This window comes from Polypterus senegalus, chromosome 13 (genome assembly GCF_016835505.1).
Source record: "Polypterus senegalus isolate Bchr_013 chromosome 13, ASM1683550v1, whole genome shotgun sequence".
In the NCBI taxonomy this organism is placed as follows: domain Eukaryota; kingdom Metazoa; phylum Chordata; class Cladistia; order Polypteriformes; family Polypteridae; genus Polypterus; species Polypterus senegalus.
In genome coordinates, this window is record NC_053166.1 from 82,078,173 (window position 1) to 82,105,207 (window position 27,035).

At 38.1% G+C, this 27,035-nt stretch overlaps 2 protein-coding genes across 3 annotated transcripts in view; one reads left to right on the forward strand and one right to left on the reverse strand.

Annotated features, from left to right (window-relative positions):
• The first annotated feature begins 1,833 nt into the window (after positions 1-1,833).
• On the forward strand, positions 1,834-14,839 carry LOC120543099 (caveolin-3-like). The gene is made up of 2 exons (XM_039775949.1): positions 1,834-2,171; positions 14,042-14,839. The coding sequence occupies exons 1-2, from the start codon at positions 2,055-2,057 to the stop codon at positions 14,381-14,383; spliced, it is 459 nt and encodes a 152-aa protein (XP_039631883.1). The 5' UTR covers positions 1,834-2,054; the 3' UTR covers positions 14,384-14,839.
• A 705-nt stretch (positions 14,840-15,544) lies between these two features.
• arhgap4b (Rho GTPase activating protein 4b) overlaps positions 15,545-27,035 on the reverse strand; it is an 85,057-nt gene continuing 73,566 nt past the window's right edge. For both annotated transcript variants that reach the window (XM_039775948.1, XM_039775947.1), the window contains exons 17-24: positions 26,096-26,198; positions 25,704-25,931; positions 24,314-24,396; positions 23,971-24,151; positions 20,295-20,393; positions 19,740-19,910; positions 19,453-19,570; positions 15,545-16,956 (exon numbers count right to left, since the gene is read on the reverse strand). In XM_039775948.1, coding sequence (XP_039631882.1) covers positions 16,735-16,956; positions 19,453-19,570; positions 19,740-19,910; positions 20,295-20,393; positions 23,971-24,151; positions 24,314-24,396; positions 25,704-25,931; positions 26,096-26,198 — 1,205 coding nt within the window. In that variant the 3' untranslated portion in view covers positions 15,545-16,734. The remainder of the gene's footprint in view (positions 16,957-19,452; positions 19,571-19,739; positions 19,911-20,294; positions 20,394-23,970; positions 24,152-24,313; positions 24,397-25,703; positions 25,932-26,095; positions 26,199-27,035) is intronic.

Below are 27,035 nucleotides of genomic sequence, written 5' to 3' on the forward strand. Positions count from 1 at the left end.
CTGTCTGTCTGTACCCTTTTCACGAGAGAACTACTTAAAAGATTTAGATCGGGTTTTTTTCTATAATTTGCTTGAACATTCCAGTTGATTTTGCGACTTTTCTCATTGCACTATGTATCATAGATCGCTTAGGTACCGCTTTATTTGCGTGAATCCAAGAGACACGCAGTGGGGCAAGGGGACAGGGTCAGTGTCTTCCTCATTCACGCACCAGCCTTGGGACATGTCTTACATCTGCTTAGCTAGTGAACGAGAGAACTACTTAACAGATTTAGATCAGGTTTTTTACTATAATTTATTTAAACATTCCAGTTGATTTTGCGACTTCTCTCATTGCACTAAGAATCATAGTTCGCTTGCAGGAGCGATATATTTGCGTTAATCTGAGACAGAGGCTGCGGGCCGAGGGGAGGGGGAAGCGTGACATCAGGAGTGGGGAGCCAGGCAGGGCCCTCAATATCATTTGTTTCACTAATAAGCGGGCGGAGCCACGGGGGACAGCTAGTACTCTATATATAGAGTATTAGCGGACAGAAAGAAATCTTGGTCAGGTAACTATCAGTACATGTTATTATATTATCTTAGTTAATATACATTCTGTGGATCAGCATATACCATCCATTCATATATTCATTTTTATTCTGGTAGTGGAGAGCAGGGTCTGTCCTAGCAGCTTCAGACACAAAATAGGAATGAAGTCTCAGCGAGACACTGGCCTGCTTGCTTTGCAATGTGTATTCTATATGTTAATTCCATGAGAATGAAGTATCAAATATTAAAGTTCAATAAGTCTGCAACTTTGTTTGGAATTTTTTTTCCACCGAATTTTTGAGGTGAAATAACAGATCAGGAAATGACCCGAGTAGGTTTACAACATTGAAAGTAATCTTGAAAGCCAAAATGTTCACCATTATTTATTATACATTGATAACAAATGGGTGCATTGTTATGAAAGAGTAATCAAATTATACGATTCAATGAATTCTTTATGAAGAGGCCAAAATTGTGATGTGGAATACAGTAACTGGCATCAAACTGGCGACATTTCAACTTAAGAGAGAACCGGTGAGGTTGTCATAAGGCAGAGTCCAACAAATTGAGGCTTTTTCCCAAGTCAGGAGTTGAAAAGTTCTGCTAGAGTACAAAGGCACAGAGGCCAGCCGGCTACCAGTACTACCCTCTGTGGATTGCCCATTTTATTTTTAGACAATGTGTGTCTGTCTGGGTTTTCCTTCCCTCTCCTTCATTGACTTCTGCTGTTTCACCCTCTGTGCTCTTCATCAGTGAGCTAAATGTGTTTTATGTTATAGTCTGCACAGCATTTTGCACAACAGGGAATAGAAGATATGGGTGGCACTGCTTTGTGACTGTTTGAAACCGAGCAGGCTGATGAGCCTAAGGTTAGAGCAAAATGATAGGACACATTTGGAAAAGCCACGGTCCTAATGGCATTCGAGAGATTAATGGGACAGACAGAGTGATGTTGGTGCATTTGGAGTACAGTAGTTTTCATAGGGCTTGCATGTTACCTGAATGGTTATGTACGCCATTTAGGAAGAGAAGCACATTCGAAAGAGATGACAACAGCTATGACATAGTAAAGAGCATTCGTTACTGAACAGCTACTCGTTCTACTACTTTTGTAAACCTGCAAAAAGAGTTAGGAGAGAAGAGTGCATGCTGGAAAGAAAGCCAAAAGAAAATTAGAGAATGGTGAAGCAGTGTTCAGGCCTCTGCACTGGTTCACAACTGGTTAATACCCACCCCTCTAAAGCCTTCAGTTTGAGTGCCAGCTATTCATGTCTCTGGAGCTCCTCAGCTGTTCACATTGGCTCAGTGTCACAGAGTCAGTGCTTAATTTAAACTGCCTGGCTGCACTAGCGGTGAAACCTCACTTCAATCGCAAAGTTAAAACTCCTACTGGAGAGACCACCGCTTCAGCCCGGGGCCATAGTGGCTCCACTTCTCCCGGGGAAACAGGCAGAGACGTAGACCCCCATTAGGTAGAACCACTACAGCAGGAGCAACGGCAGAGGTGCAGCAACTCAACAATAATGGCACTTCAACAGCCTTCGGCAAGTGGTCAGGTGAATAATGGCAAGGAAAGTCTGACCAAAGAGATTGACCTGGTCAACCGTGATCCAAAGAATATCAATGAGGAGATTGTAATGGTAAGTGAGCAAAAAGCCCTGTTGTACTACCCTGCTACTTTTGCCTTCCATTGGCATCTTTCTTTGTGTTGTACTGTTTGTTTGTGAGAGGTTGTGAATTGTGTGGTAGGAAAAGAGCAAAAAAGAGCAAACAGCCCAGCCTCTGATTCCCTGTATTTACGCTTTCTAAACATCTTGGAGAGACAGGGCGAAGTGGGCTGGTGTGAGGGGAGTGGGAGGGGTTCAGGTCTCTGCAGAATGGTGCACAATGCCCTCATGTGGTGGACAATGGGCTCTGCAAACCTAGCAGGCACCAAACATCCTCACCCATTCATTCATTTTCAGTCTGATTCATAGTGGTCCAATTCATTGAATGAAGAAATGATCTCAGCTGACTATTCACAGTCAGGTCTCCTGTAGACAGCACGTGTCAGGAGAAGATTACATCATTATAAATAGACACTTGTTTTTGCATGTTGCATTAAAGCCAGAAAGTTCCCAAATAAAAAGAAAAAATATTATTGTTTGAATGCAAATTCTACATACTTGCCTGCTAAATGGCTTGACTTTTGTACCTTATCAATTGACACAGTAATGATTTTTACATCAGCATTAATTGTATCAGGCTTTACTGAATTGTTGTCACATATATTAAAAGGTCAAAGGTGATATATAATTAAATAAGAGCTATATAAATTAAAACAATAAAATAAACAGCAAAATATTAGTTAAGAGGTGTACTGAACGTGCAGTGTACTTAAAGATCAAGTTCAAGATACGCATAGCTTCCCAGGTCCCTGCCTTATAATAAACAGGTTAAGACAAAGGGTGGATTGTTACAAGAGATGAGACCCCAATGCATCACTTTCAAAGTCTAGCTTTCTTCATTTATGAACACTCACTTGTTATTTAGTTGTTTATCTTAAATTCTGACTGGGATTAATAGAGGACTTATTTGTCATTTGCTGCCATGTTATTCTGTGTTTCACTGTGAGGAGACTCAGCCGAAACAAGCAGGCAGACACCAGTTGTTCAGTTATGTTAACTATAACAGACAGCTGACAGCCATTTTGCATAGTTTTGTGGATTTTATTGTTTTCCTTTATCACATTGTTTTGCCCAGCTGGTATGTGATGCCCAGGCAGTCTGAAGCTGTTATTCTTTCTTTATACCTGGGTCACTGATAGTCATGAACTGAGGATAGACTAGTACAATGAGAACACATACCAAACAAAGATTGGTACAATACATGCTCAGTGCATTTTATTTTCAAACAATAAACAAAGCAGTGTCCAAATTAAATTAAATAATAATCCATTAAAGACTTGGAGATCAAAATCCAGCAATAAATAAGATCCACAAATAGGTTAAAATCTATACAAATAAAAGGTAAAGCCCTCACTGACTGACTGTCTCACTCACTGACTGACTGACTGACTCACTCATCACTAATTCTCCAACTTCCCGTGTAGGTAGAAGGCTGAAATTTGGCAGGCTTATTCCTTACAGCTAACTTACAAAAGTTGGGCAGGTTTCATTTCGAAATTCTACACGTAACGGTCATAACGGTCGATAACGGTTGACAACGTCCGCCATGTTGAACTTTCTTATTTATGGCCCCATCTTCACGAAATTTGGTAGGCGCTTCCTGTGCTAACAAACCGATGGCGATGGTATGACGCCACTGTTGGCCGCCATATTGAACTTTCCAACACTAATTTTTCAACCGTAGGTAGAAGGCTGACCCCATCTTCACGTAATTTGGTAGGTGGCTTCCCTGCGCTAACCAAAACCGATGTACATACTTATTTCGATGGTATGACGCCACTGTCGGCCACCATATTGAACTTTCCAACGTCACTAATTCTCCAACTTCCCGTGTAGGTAGAAGGCTGAAATTTGGCAGGCTCACTCCTTACAGATTACTTACAAAAGTTAAGCAGGTTTTATTTCGAAGTTCTATGCGTAATGCTCATAACTGGAACCTATTTTCATCTATATACTGTAATAGACTGCAGCTCGATGGCTGTAGGAGGCGGAGTTGTGTGTTGCATCATCACGCCTCCCACGTATACACGTGAACTAAATGTGAACGCAGTACGTAGAAAACAAGGAAGAGCTCCAAAGAGCGCTGAAGAAAAAACGCATGCAAGCATATTCATAAGTGCAGCTACTGCAGAAACAAAGCACGGTGTAAACTGTAAGTTTAAATTAAGTTTATAGACACGCTCCTGCTGCCGTTTGTCATGCCAACGACAAATACCATATTCGCGAAATACAAGTTTAATGAGAAGACACGAGGTATAAACGAGACTTTGGATCACTTTTTAATGGAGTTAAAATTGCTGTAGCGAGAAACTTTTAAGTGCCGGGACTTAGCTAACATTAAATAAAGCCGTGGACATCGCAACATCAGGCAAGAGAGCAGCTCACGCAGTGGCGTAGCGTAGTGGGGGCAGCAGGGGCGGCACTTTTAGGGGGTGGGCAAAGAATTAATGTATATTTTAGTCTTTTAAATTGAAATACCTAAATAAGGGGGCAGCGAAATTTTCCTCCGCCCCGGGCGACTGACACCCACGCTACGCCACTGAGCTCATGTGAACTGACTGAACACAGTACGAGTGATCACTTCCATGAATCAAACCTGTTCAAAAAACGCATTACACAATTGACAAGGTAGGAAAAGAATATGCTCCGAGCTGAGGTCCACGGCTAACGCGGTCTTGCGTAGGCAACGTCACGCTGCCACCAAATACTCACAGAAAAATCCACAAGTTAATACACACGCTGTCTCTAGAGTTTCTCCACACTCAATGTATTCCTCGCGTCCCCTTTATACCCTCTGATCTCCCATTTCAATTCAGATGCCTCCAATTTCCAGTAAGGCTCTGCTTCACGATGACAAGTAATAAGTCTCAGGGACAGACCCTACAAAAGGTTGCCATTGATTTCAGGCAAGATTGCTTTTCTCCTGGACAACTATACGTTGCATTCTCAAGAGTAATCTCAGTGCACAGTTTGGTCATATTACAACCAGAGTGCTGAACTGACAACATGGTATACAGAGATCCTTAACAAATAGTTATTGGTATATTTTCCCTCAGTTTAAAAAGGTTTTCTTTTCTTCTTAATAAAAATTTAAAAGCAGTACTTCGTTGCTGCAAAGTGCGGGGATTTTGCTATATACAGTATATATATATATGTAGATATGTATATATGTATGTATGTATGTGTGTATATATATATATGTGTGTGTATGTGTGTATATATATATACAGTATATGTATGTGTATGTGTGTATATATATGTATATGTGTGTGTGTACGTATGTGTATATATATATATGTGTATATGTATATATATATGTTTATATGTGTGTGTGTGTGTATATATATAAATATATATATATATATATATGACAGCAACACTCATAACATTGACAAAACAATTACATTGACAATCATGTTACGTTATTTTTTTTCCTTTTCTTTTTCATAACTTCTTTAACACACTACTTCTCCGCTGCGAAGTGTGGGTATTTTGCTATTCAAGAATAAAATTTATTCATAGTTAAGATAAGTCTAACAACAAAAAAAAACATTGGCCTCAGTACTCCTTCCACATCCACATGTCTGCTGCTTGCCCACAGGATCTGCTCAGCTGGCGTAGATGCACTCCGACTGGCAATTTCAAACCTTTACGGCTCATGTCCCCATCACCACCCCTTTGAGTTCATGGGGACCCTGTGAACCCTACTCCCTTGTCCCACCGCCATTCCTCAACTTCCATGGGACGCTATTGGAGCAACCGGCTGCTCCTGCTTGTCTGCAATATTCAACAGGAATGACTCTACCTCCAGATCTCCACTGATCCACACCGGTTAACCTTGACCCTGATATTCTCTTCTTCTTCTCTCTTTTTCACCTCCGACTTCCATCTTTTTCTCCTTCTCAATCTCTTACTCAGTCTTAGCAATCTAAATAATCCAGGCTCTTTTTTGTCATATTGTAGGTGTAGATGCCTTAATTATGACCCATGGAGTGTCAGTGAGGAAACTGGCTGATATGATCATGCCTGCACTTGAATACATTCCCCATTAAACAGACCAGAGACACACAGCCTTCCAGCAAAGCAGTCCTACACCCACTGAGCTTGAGCACACTGTTTTGATAATACAAAACACACACCATCTTGAACCCGTAATGCACTTCACCACATGGCAATCTTGCATTGTTTACAAGGATTCAAGATGGCTGAAAATTGTGACATCATGTGTTGCAGTCGGCATAACCAAGTGAGTAGTTCTGAGATGTCACCGTGAAGGGAAACTTGAAGCATCATAAAATTCTTTATTATTTATTTAGAAAGTAATACTCAATCACATTTGACATTTATTTTTTGAAAACTTGCAGTTACTCGATTTATTTCTTGTTTACCTCAGGAGACATCTACTATATCATAAAACACTATGGTTGGCGTGTCAAGTCCATCTGAGCAATCTGATTGGTTAGTTTGGCTTTGTTGATGTGACGAAAGAGAAAATACGAGGGTGAGATGCACAAGGCAGAGTAAATTTGTATGAGACACGCTGAGAGAGTCGCCTTCAAAGACAGCAAGTATAGAACTGGACAGGAGGTGAGAAAGGAGCCTCAGAAATAATGATGGGAATGCGCTTGAGAGAGGGAGAAGGATTCTGACTTCTGTAGATATAGAGGAAAGGTGTTGAAGGGACACATAGGGCACAAGATAGAAAATATTTTTTAATTATACTATTACCTGTTTTTGACAGGTATTGTGGCTAGTAAGAACATGAGAACTTAGAAATCTGAAACTCGAGAGTTACTATTCAGTCCATCAACCTTATTTGTTTAGCTAATTCCTAAGAAGGTCCAATATCTCAATATCTTTTTAAAGGTTATTAAGGTTTCTGCTTCAACTAAACGTCTCAGTAGTTTCTTTGAGATTCTCACAATTCCTTGAATAAAGGAGTGCTTTCTGACTTCAGTCCTAAATGCACTAAATGCATTGATGTCCTTGAGATCATGATTCACCCTTAGGCTGAAAGAATTCTGCTTCATGCTTTTGAGAAATCTGAAGACCTGGATGTGGTCCCCACACAGTCTCTTCTGTTCAAAACTAAACAGATTTAATTCTCTGAGTATGGAAGAATACGACTTGTCCTTAAGTCCTAGGATACACCTGGTTGCTCTCCTCTGCACTGCTTCATGTGCTTCTACGTCTATTTTGTATGCGACTTGAACTGCACACAATACTCCAGATTTGGTATGAGTCGTGCAATTTGTAATCCAAGCATAATGTCCCTTGATTTATATTCAACGCTTTTTATGATATAACTTAACATATTATTTGCCTTTTTAATTGCATTTGCACATTTCTTCAACGAAAATAGTATGTCAACATAAGCTCTTAGATACTTATTTTTCAGGGGTAGGACAGGCCCTGCACTTTATGAGCAACTTTTTAAAGCCATTTTTGAGTCTGATTCATGGAATGTTGAGTATTACATTTTTTACTACTATTTATGCATCATTTTTCTTTTTATGTTAATTTAAAATTAATAGGGTTTTTTTCTTGCTACTCCAAAAGAAAACCTAACAGAAATATGTAAAAAAGTATGACTTTCAATGTTTGGAGTATTCATAAATCTGTTTAGAGGGCAGTCACTTCAGTCCTGCAAAGTCGGGCTATTCTTCTTGTCCAACCTTTCTTTGCTGTAAGTTGACCCTAGCACGTTAATACAGTTCTTGCATTTGGTTGAAGAAATGGACACACAACGTTTCTTCTGGAAAGTAAAGTTGATTTTAGAATCCATAATGTTGCATAGAATGCCCCTGGCATTGATGTTAAATCACAACTATGATGCCGTCCTTGTATGACACGCAGTTATGCATTTCCTCCTGAGCTTCCATCAGTGGAAAGCTCATTGACTTTAAACTTTTTTAACAAAACAAAAAAGGTGCTCAAGACTAAAGATCTGCAGGAGAACACACAGTGTGAAGCATCATCTTGTTTCACTGAGAGCCTTGATGATGTTTCGCTGTATGTTAGATTTATTCATACATGTTGCATCATGAACTGGTGGATAACAATCAAAAGTAACAATAATTAAAGGAGCAGATTATTGTGTCACACAAGATGTGTTGCAACCAATAAATAGATGATCATGTTGATTGGCTCAGAAATATAATTACATATATACAAACACCAAATGTGTGAACATACAATAATGAAAATTAAAAAATATACAGTCAGATTGCTCAAAATTCTTAATAAAATGCACTTCTTTTCACTAGCTAGATACCGCATTCCCATCATGAGATTCTGATTTAAGTCCTGAGACACATGGACATGGGCTTATTGGCTGTTTAGCCCATTTGTTTTCGTGACATTACCAAAGGGCTGAAATGAAACATATTTGAAATGCAAGGAATTTAAAAATCTGACTGAAAACCAAGAAGGCATGTATAACATGCCAAACTGACTTCATTTTAGCAGAACTATTATTCATCTTCAGTATAATGACATGCGCACAACTGAGGCATCGATGTATATGAAAGTGAGCCGGCACCGTAGCTTAAGTGTTTTGCACACACACTTAATTTGGTGGGTCACATCCTCGGAAATCGCAACATTGTTCTGTAAATGTATCCATAGGATTGTTTTCAAACTGAATTCTTTTGGACTGAAAAAGCACAAACTTACTGCTGTACTGGAACAGTCCTCGTGATATACTCAAACAGCAGTTCTCACAAGCCGCGGATGTGAGGCCGAGTACTTGACACATCGATACGCCTTGCGCTGATGTGGATTGTGGCTAAGTAAAGAGGAATTATACAGCAGCGCATTACGTAACAGCAGTTCTCTAGCATGGCGGAAGGAGAAAGCAGCCAAATCCCCAATGCTTGGTCAAATCACACATCTGTCCAGCTGCAAGTGAAGGGGATATTGTCCCAGTGAAGAGGTCACAACTTCACACATTTTCTTAAAAGGAAATACAACATTATAAGGTTCTTCATTGATCTAATCAGAACCCACAGCTAGTGGGTCAGGAAGGCATTTAAGCATGAAATAAAATGGCAGCCCTTTTTGGACCACTAAACAACAAGAAAAATTTAAATTGGGATGAATACTGCTGTGCTAATTAACACACAACACATCTTATGTTACTGCAGTGCAAATATTTCATGTTAAGATTATTTTATTTTAATAAAAAAGCTTACTGTTAAAGTCTGTGTATTTGCACATCACTTTAATTGTATTTTAATTTTAAAATTAGTTACACAAAACAAACAGTACGTTTACTTTATGAGAATTTCATATTGTATCGTGAAGCTTGAATTGCAATATGATTTGTATGGTGGGCTTTTTGCGTTGCCTCATGCCTAATCAAAAGCTCTTCTTTGTCAAATTGTAATGCTCTCAGTTGCAAGATTGTTTCTCTAGCATGAATGGAGATGTTTCCAGTCATTTGTGGTCATCTGAGAATGAATCTGTTTTTATGTTTGGTCAGTGATGCAGTCTCAGCCTGGTCACCATGTACGTGGAGTTTTCACATTTTACCCGTGTCTGCATGGATTTCTCCAAGTATTCCAGTAATCCTCCCACATCCCAGAGCCGTATGTACTAGACTTATTAATCAGTTGATGAGTACCGACTTTATACTTTTTGTTAAGTATCAGATTAAGTGTTCACTGTTCTTGAAGGATGATCTTAACTTTTGTTATCAATATATTGTGGTCGTCACTCAATGGCGTGCATGGTTAAGACGTGCATTGTGAAATGAAGCACATCTTGATTGTGTTACAAGGTCTATTTGCATTTCAGTCCTAAATGGCACAAGACAATCCTGTTACATATGAGAAGCAGGGTGATTTCGTTATGATGGAAAAGGTGCTTATGGAAATTTTAAAAACATAAATCAGTCTACCACTAAATGTGATAAAACAAATAAGTGGCTTCCAGGGGTGGAACAATTGATCGTGACTTACTACAACTTCAGGTTTTAAGGAAATAAATCCATTTCATTGTAAGTTACTGTGTTCAAAATGTTGTGCATTAATGAAGCTTTAAGTGTGTCATCTAGTTCTTTTCAGTACAGAGTTACCAAACCAAAGTTAGGTTAACAAATTTGAATAAAAATAAATAAGGAAATTGTTCTGAGAGAATCAAGTGTCAGAGAGCAACAGGAGCAAAGAATTAGGATAGTAGAAAGGAGCAACAAGCAGAGAGGGTCGTGGTCAGCTTGCCTTTGATTTGTGAAGCCCAGTGTACCTCTTCCACATGAAGCTCTGGCCTCATTTTTAAAACTTTGCATGAAAATATGCACATGCAAAAAAAACAAAAAACAGAACAGAACCCGTCGTTCACTCATTTTTACGTAACTTAAGCTTTATAAATAAATACGTAAATGTGTGATTGTGAATGTGCCTCAAACACAGCCCATAGACGTGAAATATAAATATGGAGCTTGCTAATCAGCTTCATACATATGCAATCACGATGCTGTAGAATTTCATTGGCTGGTACAGCAGCCTCCCACCTGATGCATTAAGACCCGCACCTGCATTCACGAGTATCTGATTGTACTCTGCAATTGAGCGGGTAAGATCATGCATGGCATTATAGCACCTCTCCTCTGCAATCTGAGGGTCAGGGAAAGGTGTACGTTGCCAGTGTCTGAGTGGGTAGCCACTATTACCTGGCACATATACAGTATTGATATGAGTGGTAATACAATGAATAGTGCAGGCCTTACAAAAAGCTGAAGGTTTAGCCAGTTATGTTACCAACAGGCCAGTCCTCACTTATAGTGCAGTCATGTCTGCCAGTTACTCTGACTCAAAGTAAATGATTCCTAGACTGATGCAGGCCTCTGAGCCATGATGTTTCTCAGTCTTATCTTGGTATTACAAATGACTGGTATATTAATGGAATGTCACTACTCATAATTAACAAATGCAGGTCCATTCTCATTAGGCCCCATAATTGCAATATGAGTGCAGTAAATTGCTCCAATTATGTTAGGAGAACCGGACCCTTCTGCAAATTGCCTTTTAATGCTGGCAAAAACATGTTATGTTGGATGAGAGTGGGTGGTTGGGGCTCCTTTATAAGTTATGTCCGTTTATTGTTTATATCCTGTTGTTTTGTCTTTATTTAATAAAAAGTTGACCACAAATGGATGTAGCGCCTCATCGGTCACTTAATGGCCTTAAGCACAGTGGGCATGACATTGTAAAGTTTGATTGAGATATTCCTGACCTGTTGGCCAGTTCTTTAAGAAGTATCAACAGGTAGCTGATATTCACGGAATAAAAATCAAAAAAGTTCTTCAGTGCAAATATGTAACATTAACTCTCTTAAAAGGGAGCTAAAATACATTCTGTATGTTATATTCATCACTTCTGAGGTGTAATATGTTTGTCATGTCAACATACTGTACATTCTACAATAATAATGGCTCAATGATATGAATTATCATATGCATTAATTCATAATTTAGCAGGCTTGGTTGCATTTCTCTACTTGATCATTTCCCAGTTTTTTTCGAAATGTTGCATATGCATGGGTCAGTGTTGCCATAAATATATGCACGTTCCCCTGTCAAGTTTTCTTTTAGAAATCTCGATATTTGCATGGGAAGTTGCATCCACACATTTCAAACCACTCTTTGTGCGTATGCAAGCTTCAAAAATGAGGCCACAGCAGTCTGAGTGACCAGTTTGAGTTGGGCTTCCTAACAAAACCAGAGGCTGGGATTCAAACCTGAGCCTGGCCACTTCATGTGGCTGCTGCACGTCTTAATGAGCAGGTTTATCTACAGTCCCCAATATGTGTGTTAGGCCAAGTGGCTTGAAGTGTGTGAATGCATGTTCTATTTACATTTGGTGCCCTATCCAGATTTGATTCCTGCCTATGGTGAAACAGAATTACAGGGGTTCAGAAATAGGTAGATGGGCTTTCATAGATAGCAACTTTGAGAGTACCATGCATTTTTTAATAGAGAACAAGAAAAGTAAGGCGTGGCCCTTCTGTACTAATCCATCTGGTGACCTAAAAGAGCTACAGAACCACGCCTTCAGCTCACTTCATTGTTAAGCTCTGTGGCTGGGGCAGACCTGATTCTTATGGGCCTCACATCCAGCCCAAACCGACAACAGTGCCATACTCAAATTGCAGCCTTCAAAAAAATGTTAATTCCGCATTACACACTGAACCTTTGAATTAAGAACAATGACCACACCCAAACCCACACACAATTGACTAAACGTCAGAATAGCCCAATCTGTAATCTATTTAAAACAATAATGCAAACTATTTTGAAGCAACATGTTTTAAAGGAGCATGGCGTGGTGTCAGACATTGAGGTTACCAATTATTCCACATTGTTTGATTGCAAGAGGAGGAGGGCATTGAAATACAACATTACTCTGCACTCTATTAGGATGGAAATGGAGGTGGCCTCCCAATTTCAATCAATACTTTAAATGCAGATATCTTTCCCTGCCCAATAATTTTATACTTCATATACAATTGTACTTAAAAATCTTCATATAAACAATTCGCTTGTACATAACCATAACCATATCCATAAGTAGCACCTGTAAAGGATAGCCCGGCTACAGGCAGACACGACAACACAGTGTCCACCACACACATTTATTTACAACAATATTATATTTACAATTATTTACAGGTCATAGTCCTTGGTTCTCTTGGCCGCCTCCACTTCAGCCACGCAAGCTCCGTCCTTCCTCCACCCGACTCCGGCTCCCTGATTGGAGTGAGGCGGCCCCTTTTATCTCGTCCCGGATGTGCTCCAGGTGCCTGATGATGTACTTCCGGCAGCACTCTCCAGTGTGGCAGATGTGATGCCCTTGCACTCCGGGCATAAACCATCCCTGGTCTGTCCCCAGGGAGCAAGGACCGGCCGAGTGCCCAGGAGAAAGAAGCGGCGCTCTCACGATTCCTCCTTCCTCCAGGCATTCTGGCGTGGCAGGGTTCCTGGCCATCTATTACACACCATAAAGAGTAATTCTGATTTTCAAACATACTGTATATACTAACAACATTTGCCCCATAATGCGTGACACTACACACTATTTACAATTTTAATAATCAGTTTTACGGGTCTGAATCATTGTTCTGGTAAGGTAAATGCAAAAATAAATCTCCCTATGCTTATTGTTACAACAAACATCTTGTGTGCCAAACCAACCACATCAAAACATTCTGCCAAGCTCTAAAAACAAGGTAATACTGGATTTGTTCAATTTTAAAATACCTTCAATGGTCATATGACATCCAGGTTGCACTAGGCTGACATCATACATGGGTGTACTCAAACAATGTGTCAACGTTAATTACAATTGAAAGAAAGGTAAAAATACCATTTCCGCTGCTGAGCATCTTTTGTTTTCTTTCTGCAAGCTTAAAGCATTTTGGGTTCTGTCTGTCAATAATGACACCAAAGTAAGCCCACAAATATGACTTCACTTAAGAATGTTTATCAATTATGTAATATTGGAATTTTGTTTTAAACAAGGAATAGTAAATAAGTGGCTTTACCGTCCCTCTCCACCTAATGTAAGTGCACCGAGACCCCAGATAAAACTTCCAGCACTGAAGAAAATGAGGGGTTTCAGAGTAAAGCGAGAAAATAAATCTGTTCTATACATGCGTTTTGCGAGATCTACTCCAAATTTATTTTAAATACACTGAAACCCATAAAAATAAAAAAAACTCCTAAAACTCAGCCAGTTGCCAGATTTTCTACAGGTGACTAACACTCACTGTCCCATGGAAGTAGGATTCTTGGATGTGATTTTTTCACATGCTGTTATATTTGTCTGTCTGTTCATTTTTTCCAGGTAGATTTTGAAGATGTGATAGCGGAGCCTGATGGGACACACAGCTTTGATGGCGTCTGGAAAGTCAGCAGTACTGTCTTCACAACATCTAAATATTGGTGCTATCGTGTTCTGTCTGCAATTTGTGGGGTACCACTTGCACTGATATGGGGATTCTTCTTTGCCTGCATCTCTTTCTGCCACATTTGGGCAATAGTGCCATGCATAAAGAGCTACCTGCTGGAGGTGCAGTGCATCAGCAACATTTTCACACTCTGTGTCCAGACCTTCTGCGATCCTGTCTTTGAAGCCCTGGGCAAAGTGTTTAGTGGAATACGAGTAGCCCTGCGTAAAGATGCCTGATGGGCCATTAATCTTAACTAGGTATTGGCTGCTGCAGGACAATGGCCTGACCAGATTAGGTCCCCAAGGAACCAAGGCCTTGTTGTAGTAGTGCCATTATTAATCAAGAGACCTACTTAAGAAGTCAAACTCTACTGTCATGCTCAAGAAACCTCTTGCAATAAGCCTTGAATTGAGTCATACAAATCACACCTGGATCAAAATATATTATTATACTAAGCCCAGTTCCCAGTAATGTGTTTTTAACTCAAGTCCACACCCCAGAAGGATCTCTTTCCAAATTCAGACTCTTTCCTCTTGGCAACTTCTAAGGAGATGATTGATCATCCAGCTCACATTTTAGCAATACTGTTAAGCCAATGAGTGCACTACAGGACAATCTTTTTGGTTATGTATTTTACAAATATTAACATTACAAACCCAATAAAGTATGGTTCACTCCATGGTTCTACTTTTCCTTACTGTAGTGCACTTTACTTTTCTACAACATATTTGACTGGTGAATCTGACACTGGGACTAAGGTCTGTACCATTAGATCATGTTATAGTGCATTACTGGTTCTTGCAAGTCTATATGAATGTTGTGGTGTTTCACAAAATAAGGCAAAATATTTTGTTCCTGGGTAAAGTGTAAGTTTATAAAAGTGTTGGAATCCTTTACTTGAGAAATGGAAGAAATTTGGCTATAGCCTAAAAACACAAAGGCAATGTTTGTTGAACTCGGAAAACTTCTTGATCTGCTCAGATCTCAAGTGCGACACTTAAGTCTAGTCAACACAAGTGCTCCCCTGTGCTCAGCTCTTACGTTCATAAAAGGGTCATGACTGCTCAGCACTTATCACTTTCTATACTCTCAGATTTCTCACCTTGTAATCAAATCCCAGCCAACGGGGTTCAGGCTGCACATTTTACATCTGGTCAAAAACAGGGTTAGTATTGGATAAAACATTTCATCCACATCAGAGCTCAGTGGGTCACTTCTGTTCATATTTTCTATGACTGGATATGGACCCTTTTTTCAGAGTGCTAAAACAGAATTTTAAACACAGATTTTCAACTTATTATGAAAGAAATTGAACTGAAAATGTCTTGACTGTCCAAAGTTAGGCTGGCGTAACTGTTCCAACTTCTCAAGCATAAAGAAAGACAAGGAGACAAAGATTCAAAAACATACTGTCTTTACTATTTATAGGAAACATGAAGCATACAATCTGGAATTTTTCTTGGAGTTTTCTTGTCAAAATTTTGAAGACACTAACACATAGGACTCAAGCTTAAAATAATTGAACAACAAGTGTCAAAAGTATATGTGAATAAACTAGAGCTTCCCATTGTATGTCACTGATTCAGTTTGTTTGCTTTCATAAAGATCACTTAACAAAAGTTAGTCTGCCTGCTTTATAAGCTGCACCTCCTTTGAATAAGACATTGGAGTAAACAAAAAATTACTGGAGCCTTATGATGGAGCAGACTGCTGTAAAAGATACATAAAGCATACTGTAATTGTAAGGTTAGCATTTTCATGCCTGCCTAGGCTTGAGAGTCACAGTTTAGCAGATGGGGAAACAGAGCGTCCGTCTGTGCCGTGCTGGCAAGGGACTTGATGCAAGAGTTTTAGAATGTTTGTTTAGCAGTACATCCTACTAATAAAGAATGCAGGGAGAAAAAAATAAATTCCAATATTGGATTCTCATTTCTCATTTCTGCAGCAAAGGACAGGTGCAGGTTATAAAAGCACAACGCCAATAGATCATGAAATGGTTACCTGTACAGCACACAACTAAAGACAGACCTGCCAACACAGGGAATGCAAGGCAACTGCAATAATGATGGCTTTGGAAAAAACACAAAACAAGCAGGCCAAGAGGCAGTTTACAGACAGGGCATGACTACAGCATGTGGATGCAGAGATGCTGAAGCCAGTTTAGCACAAAATATCCATTGTGATTAGAAAAACCTAATTGGTTAACTTGCTTACTGTGGCATGATTGCGACTTAATTCAAAGAATTAAAAATATAAATGAAGATGAATAAATCCAAACTAAACTATAAAAAAACAATTTGTACAACAAAGTGAAGAGGAAAGAATATTTGATGCCAAATGAATTAACACAGTCATAATAACACAGTGCAAAGTAGCCATTTGGACACTGGAATAAAAGAGCCACAGTGTGAACCAGCATCTTTCACATCAAACAGGATTAACAAATAGATCATCCTGGTCGGATCTGTCTTTCTCTGTCACTTTGCTTTTTCCTAGCCCCTCTACCTGTGGTTTTATTTCTTTTGTATAAAATCACCAGTCAGAAGTCACTCCTTTACAAGGGGCTATAAGAGATTTTTCTCCCCCTCTAATCCTGCTGCTCTCCACTGGGATTTGGACCTGTCCCACTTTTAAACAGAGCCCTCCCTCTCAGGCCAAATGGCTTCTTTGGAGTGGAACTTTGCTTGGCATCAGAACCTGTGCTGCTTCCTGATATTTTTGTGGGTGTACTCTCTGCCACCTCTTCTGGTTTCCCTTGCTTCAGAGACAGCAGCTCCTTGAACACACAGTTCATTTGTTTAGTAACCTCCTAGACAGAAAAGCAGAAAACATTAACTTGTCTCAAAGCATAATCCAATGTTCTAAATGGTGTAATTCCCCCTCTCCATGCTAATGTGAATGTTGATCAATTTTTCACATAGCAAACTTTCCTAACTGGAACTTTCATTCAAACTGAGCTTCCTCTCACTTTATAGGTCTTTTTCAAAAATATCTGTGCATCATTCATTCTCTACTACCTTTCTTCAGTGGAATCACCAGTTTTAACATTGAAATCTAAACTGAACAAACTTAACAATTTCAATGTTGCTTTTAGAAATTCCTGTGTACACTAACATTTTCTTCACTATTCAGTTATTTTCATTTATCTTAAACTTCAGATCTTGATCTGAAACCATGTTTGTCCTATTGACTGTATCATTCATAATCATGCCATACCTGACTAGCAGTATAGCTTGATTACCTAAAGCATGTTGTCACACACATGTGCATGGGAGACAGCTAAAGGGCCTGAATAAGGGTAATTCCATGATAGATCAGGGGGTGCCGGAGTGCACTGACCCTTTCTCTCTTTTCACCGCAGACCGATTACGAGAAATTCCGCCTGGGTCCAATGACCTCACTTCTGGTTCCAGCTCGGATTACATCACTGTCAGTTTCCGGCCCTGATGACCTCACTTCCGGTTCCAGCCCTGATGACCTCACTTCCTCTGCTCTCCCTAAAAACCTCCATCTTTGCCTCCTTAAGTCAGTTCTGTTTTGGACTCGTATCTGTATACAATGTACTCCCAATTTAACTCTTTCGCAGCTGGGATAAATACTACAGGTGGCTGCCCTAAACCTTTTTTCGACTCTATTGTCTCATCTTTGACAATGTACAACTTCAAATTTTACAATTGCTCATGTTAAATTTCCCCTTGTATTTGTTGGATTAATAATATCTCACCAAATTACATTGTAATATAAATGCTCCATGAATGGTGCTATATACCAGTTGATACATTTACATGACAAGGTCTCAACATCTGATTTGGAATTGGGGAAGAAATCTGATACAATGCTTGTGCTGTTTACATTACATAATGGAGATGTCAACTGAGCATATACATACATAACCAACTTACATGAAATATTTGTTGTGCACATGTGTCGGACCATAGGCCGCATATTTTTTTTTTCTACTGAAGCTCTTCAGTTTTCTAGTTTTCATTGAATCAGCATAGAAGGGCTGTGGCATTACATGCCTCAGCATCTTCTATTATGATTTATTTCCCTTCCATTCAGAAAAGAATACAGATATACAACAGCAGTCAAGAGTGGTGGGCTTGTATAACTGTTTTCGATTATGACAGCCGGAGAACTTTTGCAATCGTCTCTCCCCATGCTCCTCCAATGTGAGTAAAAGCTTGCCATGAAACATGTCTGGCATTCTCACTTACAGTTCAAGACACAAAAACTTAATTGACTGGGCCAATGGGTTAAGTAAGTGCACTGGGAAGGCAGTAGTGAGCCAAAGAAATTCTCCATTATTTAAGAGTATTGCAAAGATACTACTTGGTGTGACATAGCAATTCTTTATGCAAAGCAGCAGAGTTAATAAATAATAATATTACATTTGATTTATATAGCACCTTTCTAAAGCTCACAGCGCTTGTCAGGGCACTCAGGCTTTTACACAGGTTGCAAGGTAAGGGGTAAACTAATGTTTAGATACATCTCAATGCAGTATCATATTACAGTTTTGGGCATCAAGTTCAGTCATAACAAAGAGACAAGGTAACAGGATGGTTGCAGTATCAGAGGATGGACATAAACAGGGGGTGTGTGACCAGATAAGAAACCACTGGGTTGCTACTGCAAGAAGTACTGGTGAAGTCATCAGGGGAGCTTACCCTGTGGTCTGTGTGTGGATTTCAATGTCACAGTGCAATGACAGGAACACTATGCTGTGATGAGACATAAAACTGAGGTCCTGACTCTCTTGGGTCATAAAAGTTCCCTGGGCATCTTTTGAAAAGAGTAGGGTGTTTCTAGATATTCTGGATAAATTGCCCACCATGGCCTGGTCATTCTAGCCATCTAAACAACTCTTGTCCCATATTGGCTAACTATCTCACTCATCCTTTCTGCCACCTAACATCTAATGTGCGGTGAGCATAATGGTGCAAGAATGGCTCCCATCACATCATTCACTAGGATGCTACACATTGGCAGTGACTGAAGTAGTTCTCCACCGTGTATGTAAAGTGCTTTTTATTAAGTTAGAAAAATGTTAAATAAATGTAATTAATTATTATTAGTAAAGTAACATTAATTACAGAATTAATAAAACCTGTTATTTTACAACAGAGAAACATAACAGTGCTCATTCACTAAGAAAGAATGGGAAATTAGGTCTAAAAGAAAGGAAAACAATAAAAAGCATCTTTCAAAATGCATGAGAACTATTTCAAATTTCCCTATGTTCTACATTAACTGAGTTCAGTATCCTTTACTTATAGGTACCTCATTAACAACAGTGATTTACCTTGTCCACTGCTATGCTAGTATCCTGCATATTACGGTCTGCAGAGATGACATGTTTCCCAAGTGATGCTCCAAAACCACCTGCAGCATTGTCAGCAGCACTTCTTCTCTCATGGCCTCTGGAGAGGAAATAAGTTTCAGTCAGTACAGTAGGCCTCTATGAAAATCAAATTTTCATTTGTTTAAAAAAATGACATAATAAAAATGGCCCCAGTTCCTCATTTTCCCTCCACAACCATTACACTTGACAATAAATATGTTGTGCATGACAGCAACTCAGCATCATACTTGTCTGAGATGTCTACTTGACTTCGTGGCAGCAGGAACTTTCCTTGTATAGGATGGGTTACAGGAATAAGCAGTCGATTACTCTCTATAAATGGCGAAGTCAGCTTCCTGGAGGGGCTACTACCACTACGGGTTCGGGGAAGAGAGGCACTGTCTGAGTTGACTCGCATTCTAAGGAAAGAGACATGGAAAAAAAATAATGGTGAATTTGATCAGACATTTCTAAAAATTAAAAAAACAGTTGCAGATTTGCTCCCCACAGAGATCTGCAATCAACTGCAACTGAATATGTACAGGTTCTGATCAGCAAGAAAAAAATCCTTAACGACAACTCATTAACCTCCTCATTCACAAGGATACCTTGTGTTTCCAATTTCAGCAGTGCTGATCTGTCCATAACTCAACACAACACAAATATCTACTCCTACATGCATCAAGTGTAAGTATTTTTTAGTCATTGTTTAATTAGTTAAACAAAATTATGAGAAAATCTAACTAATCTTTTCTTTTTTATCATCCTGCTGCCAATGCAGCCTTCAGATGCTGTATGTTTACCTGCCCCCTGTTTCTGTCCCCACTTCCTCTGGAAGATTCCCAATGCTGGCTGCTTTACTCTCTTCTTTCTTGTTCTGCAGCTCTATCTTTTTTGCTATCCTGTAAAAATTGTATAAGGAAAGTAATTATAATTATCATTAATCATGATGCACAGAAGACTGAAAACACTGAATTTAAGAGTCACTTAGGTCAATTCTTCTATAAGGCATTGCAAGACATATCATATTCAAAGAGTACATTCATTATATTTATTTTCCATTGTACTTATAGAAAAGCATGCAAATGTGAATATATCAGAATATCAAATTGTCAAAGTCAGGATGAAGGCTAATCAGAAAATACATCAGCTAAAAGAAACTAATAAACATGTGCTAAAATATCAAGCCAGGGACCATAGCAAAACAATACAGTAGGCAAAGAGAAGGTAAATTTACAGCCTTTGTGACATGTTAGAGGAGTTTGCCATGAAAGAAGAACAGGATAAAGTTCATCAGGCATTCACAGGTTTGTACAACTGAAAGACTGAAATTTGTGAAAGAACAAATCAGGTCAATTATTGCTAACAAGATGGCTCTTCATAAATCTTGTTTATCTATCACAAAAGTCATTTTTGTATAAACAACTCATAACATTCCACAAAAAATATGGTAAATTCAACATATGCAGTGAGCAAACCACTGGTACTTCAGGGAGTGTAAACTGCCAAACAGGCAGTCCTTAAGACAGACATGGACTTGTCAGTGGAGAACCCGTCTTGAAATTATTGTGAATAAAATATTGCAATTAAAGACCTCTAACATTGTTTTTTACAGTTCAAACCACAAAAATACATTTACAGGATCATCAAGTTGAAGGAAATATAATCGGGCCTAGCAGTGAACCATATTAATTCTCAATGGTTTAGTTACACTGCAAATATATATATGCTTATTGTGACATTGCAATTCCATTTGCAAAGCAGCAGATGGGAATTGTCAGACTGCTCAGGCTTTCAAATTGATCGAAGGCTGAGGAGCACAGTAATATTTAGATACATTTCAATGAAGTATTATATGGTTGTTTTGGACATCAAGTGAAGGAGGCAAGATAACATGGTGGTTTGCATTATCAAAAGATGAATGCATGTGTAAACAGATACTAAAAGGTTTAAGAAACGAACATGGGGGTAACAATGATGTCTTTTTAAGATGTTTTAAAATTAGAAAATGGACTGCCTTCCTATCATCTAAAAGGGGCAAGAAGAACATCAGCAGAAACAGCATGATGAAACAGTGGTTAGCACTACAGTCTCATGGAATCAGCTTTCTGAGTTCAAGTCTAATACCCAGTTACTGTTTGAGGATATGGCATGTTCTTCCTGTGTCTGTGCGCATATTTCACCAGGCATTTATTCTCACGGCCCTGAATTGGATAAGTGGACTAAAAGACAGAAGGATCATCCAGTGTAGAAACAGAATTTATTTTGTTCTTCAAAATTACACTTTCATTGTCCTGTCTTGACAGGGTTTAGCTCCATAAAACCGTGTAATGGACTAAGCAAGTGTATTGTAATATTTTGTTGCCCATTCCCCCAACAGTAGAATAAAGACTTTATATTTGTACATAGTGCTTTGAAACCATTTTGATCCAGGCCTATGTGTCTTACAAAAGTGGCTCATTCACATGAAGTTATTTTAATGGAAAAATATGCCATACATATAGAAAAAGTCCCAGTTTTGAATAATTAATGACCCTAAATAAAAAAGGTAATTTTAAAATCAGTTTCAACATTGAATTGGCAAAGATTCAGAGTTGGTCTAAAACAGGGCTTTATACACTTTTGTTCATGGATTTTATACCTACCAGGTTTCTTAACCAGAAACCAGCTCCATTTATTAACATTTTTAATTGACTGGATATTCTTGAACTTTTTCTTACTGCATGTTTTTTAAATCCAAGTTTTGGACATCACCAATATATAAAGAATTATAAGTCAATGTAAATCATCTGTTTCAAAAATCTACTACTTATTAACTGATTAGGCAATAACATATACAGTTGATAGAATGTAGGTCATTAAAAGGCACAGTTTCTAGACTAACTGATTTTTTAAAGACACAATTGAAAACCACATACATCTCCTCCTTTAAGAGCCAGGATTTTTGTAATTGAGCATTGAATGTAATACTGAATAAGTTCAGAGAAATGACCGATAAACAGCAATCTGCTTCATCAGGGTTCTCCAAGACCATGATTGAAGATGTCTAAAAACAACTGTGAGCATCTATTTTTAATTTGAATACCTCGGTATACAAGAATGTACAATATTGCTCACGACCACAAAAAAAGTGAAGAAGTTAATATTGATAACTATTAATCAATGAGTATTTAAAAATGCATGGTTTAAATATAAAATCCTCTTTAAAAGGACTTACTATAATGCAAAAGGTATGCAGAAGAAGGACAATTTGGAGATGTGGGCTGGTTAATGTCAAGAATATGATCTGACCTGCTTTCAACAATTATTAAAACTAAATGCTTAAGGCAAATGTGTAAATTAGAGCATTAAAAACAAAACAAAAGAAACACAAAGGAATGAGATTTGTTTATTTCATAAGTTTAATATAATATAGCAGTAATGACCTACAGATGCTATAGCTGAAGGGTACCATTACATATTATAGTGTACTGTGCTTGCTGAAACACATGGGCATTTCTGTCTAGGTTCAAAAACCACAAAATTCACCTATGGTTTTAGTCAAAAGGGGTATTAACTTCTTTCAGATTTAAGAAAATATATATAAAGAATGTTACAAGCTTGCCTTAGTAAATGAGTGCAGCCACATTTCATATGGGTGCAAATGACAGTATATTAGATGATCTTAAATTTGATGCAATATTATTAATACCAAAATTTTTTTATTACAACCTGATTCTAATAAATTAAAATGAAGGCACGCTATGTTTAAACTGAACCAGAGTTAATAAAAAGAATATACTGTATGTGTACACTATATGTGAATATATGTTCTATATATTTGTGAATTTCCCCTTGGGATTAATAAAGTATCTATCTATCTATCTATCTATCTATCTTCTATCTATCTATCTATCTATATCATGGAGAAATATTAAACAGAAACTAAATACATTTTTCCGTTCACACTGTATGTGCAAAAAAAAGGAAGATGTTCAGTTAATCAAAGAGTTCATTTTAATTAAGAATTTATTTAAGTGGTCATTTGTAATGAAAATACAATAGCCACAAGAGAAAGTAAAATCAGAAACCCTTTTCTTTAGATAATCAGTTTTTGCTAAGACTCATAGTACTGACTTGTTTAATCAGACTACATTCATTCATTTTCTGGACCCAATTAGTCCATTATAGGTTTTTCTGAAGCTGAAGCCTATCCTGCCAGGATTAAGAACAAAAAATTACCCAAATCTAAACATTCTGTAATTCCAGTTCTTTAGCACTAAATATTCATCAGAAATTACTGTAGTTTATTTGGAATATTCTTCTTGTTCAATACCATAAAATCCCATATAATTTATAAGGGGGACCAGCAAACTCCCTCTTATGTAGCTGTATAGATGCATAGTGTCTTATCTTCTAAAAAAATAAATTATGTATATTATAATTATTACACACCTCACTCTCTTGCAAAATATTGTGGACAATTAATTGTATACTCACGCTTCTGGCACACTGATGTATTTATGAGGAATAAGACCCTTGCACCCTCCCAGTTCCCCACGCCACCAGTCAGCTGAAGCCTTGCTGTGGAGAATTAGAACATCTCCTTTCTTAAAGGTGAGTTCCTGTGGGGAACGGCCTGTATAATCAAACTGGGCCACCACTTCAGGATTGTCCATTTCTGCCAGTTTCATAAAAGAAAATCCAGAGTTAATAAAACAAGTAGATCCAAGACATATTTCCTTTATAATCATACTCTAGGTTACATATCTTTTTCTAAACCAGAATCATGGGAATGTTCATAATATCCAATGCACTCTAGCCAGCTGAATATATCTATTACCATCCTCGCTAGCATGGGGTTCAGCAAAGCCCTCCATCTCTGCGTCAGCTTCTTCAGCGATTGGTTCTGGCAAAATACTATCACTGCAGGTGAAAGAGGAGAAAAATCCATTTGCTGAGGTTGAAAATAAAAAAAATAAACTGATGAAAAGAGACAACAATGGCTGAAATCTGCATTAGAAGTCCCTTTGAAAAAACTGTGATAAAGCAACAAAAAGCAGGAAACAAAATTACCAGTGCCTTCAGATTAGACAGCAGAGTACACTAAATATCAGAAACACTGCTATTAGAACACTGTAAAAATGCATTTCACAGTTAGGTGTCTGCCTAATTGTATCATCTCACTTTAATTGGGTATTTATACACAAGAAGATATTGAAGATCATGAAAACTGATGTGGGCAACTTTGCTCATAATACTTCCAGGGTACTATCTCACAGAACAATTAAACACCTTTAAATTAAGGATGTAAGATTGTCATCCATATCTTAAGTGATACCAGAACTTAAGTTTATGTTGCGCATGTTTTTTTATGCTTAATTCAGTGACTCCTTTTCTCATTAAAATCATGTAATTTTAAGTGATTGAGAAAGAGGAGAAAAAATGGAACTCTTCTTAAAATGTAGCTGCAACTTTAGAATCATAATATTTTGCTATTGTTTTATATTCAGAGAAGTAAGTTAAAAGCATGAACATAAGAAACTGGAGCATCTAAATTAAAAAAATAAACATGTGAAAGTCATTCACTTTTAGACAAGTATAAACAAAACACTGACTCATACAATAACTTTTCAGGCCTTTCTATACACCATGTCAATATGAAAACAAACTTTGATACTAAAGTATTTAAACTGATAAAGAAAGTAAAACAAATTGGTGGAACAAATACACCAAATATTGAAAACATTAATCTCTTTATTTGTATTCTTAAGTTTTTTAACATAATTAGTCTTCTGAGATGTGTTTATATTTCATGCCTGACAATTTGGCAAATGTAATTTTACAGTAAATGAAAGATGACTGCTACAGTGTATTGCCATCTAATATCAAAGTTCCCATATTCATTCACTATAAATCACCTCTGTATGCTGTTGATAACATTACTAAAATAATAATAATATAAATAATAGTATGTCCTCCTAGAGCTTTAAGTCCTCTGAATTCACAGCACGCGGCAATCTGTATTGCCGCTGTTCAGCTACAGAGCCCTACAATACCCTAATTGCACTGTTTCCTCCAGTTGTTCTTACACCAGTATTTCACACAGAAATAAGCACTCCAACAGTTATTATGTTCACAAATTCTGTTTCCCAAAATCACAAACAAACTATTGAACATGCCATCTGAGAAATCAAGTTTCCCTATCATAAGCTACCACACTATTCACTTACCTGTAATCCTCCTCGCCAGTCATACATTTTTCGTACACAGGACCCGCCAGCTCTTTTGCTCCCGGAAAAATCTTTTCATGGTAAATTATTATAGTTTTCACCACCTCATTCACATGTGCTTGGACTGATACGGGATCCTGCTCAACTGGCACTGACACAAGTGTAGGACCAAAGCACACAGCTAGATTATATGGATCCATCATGTTCTCATCACTGTACTGAGACAAGCTAGACAATGTAAAAAGAAGAATGATAGATCACAATAATTATCAATTTAATGGAAGAAAGTACGAACAAGTAAGAGAAAAGGCTTCTTTTAGCTACAGTGAATAAACTTGGAAATAAAACCATTTGCTATTAAAATTCTACAGTTTTAGAGGCAAAAAGCTTACTGGTTCAAGAAAGCAAACAGATATCTCATAACCACCAACACAGTCTGTGGGAGCACTGCTACAATCTTCTGTAGATGACTAGGACGCTCCAACTTCTCAATCTCTGGAGATGAAAAGAAGCAAAACAGAGATATGTTAGAGCAAAGAATTAGTTAGTCTGATAAGAACTCTGCATGTTCAATCATGCAAAGAAAACTGCATCAACTGTTTTACATTTCAGAATGTTTCAATATGAACATTATTTTCTGAAATTCTTGACTACAGCAATAATCTCTAAGGATATATCTGAAACCGTAATAGTTACATGACAGAAGTCCAGTACTGACTCACGAAATGATGCTTTTCTTTATATGAGTGTGTAAAGCATGATGTTTCTTATTAAAGGCCCTACATAAAACACTGAGCAACTCGTCCTGCAAAACAATGCTAAAATCAGATAATAGTAATCAGTCCCAAACAACTGATCAAAGACACAACCATTAAGTTGATTGGGAGAAATAAAATTGTCTTTGTTAGACTAATAGTTAAGAAGTGTGGGAATGACCCTTGTAAGTGACTAGTTGGCCAGTCTGGGATGGTCTCAGTAATGTTCATGATGCTTTATAGGCTTTCCTCTTCCAAAACAAGTAAATGGTAAATGGTAAATGGCCTGTATTTGATATAGCGCCTAACTAGAGTTCAAGAACCCCCCTAGGCGCTTTACAACACAACAGTCATTCACCCATTCACACACACATTCATACGCTGGTGATGATAAGCTACTATGTAGCCACAGCTGCCCTGGGGCACACTGACAGAAGTGAGGCTGCCGAACACTGGCGCCACCAATCCTTCCGACCACCACCAGCAGGCAAGGTAAATTAAGTGTCTTGCCCAAGGACACAACAGCTGCATTCTCATGCCGGTACAGAAAATACAGTATATGTCCTGTATATTACTG

Bases quoted from the DNA above. Each gene is read 5' to 3' on its own strand.
- LOC120543099 (XM_039775949.1), top strand. From the start codon at position 2,055: ATGGCACTTCAACAGCCTTCGGCAAGTGGTCAGGTGAATAATGGCAAG. The intron at 2,172-14,041 runs GTAAGTGAGCAA...CATTTTTTCCAG, and splicing joins TCAATGAGGAGATTGTAATG to GTAGATTTTGAAGATGTGAT.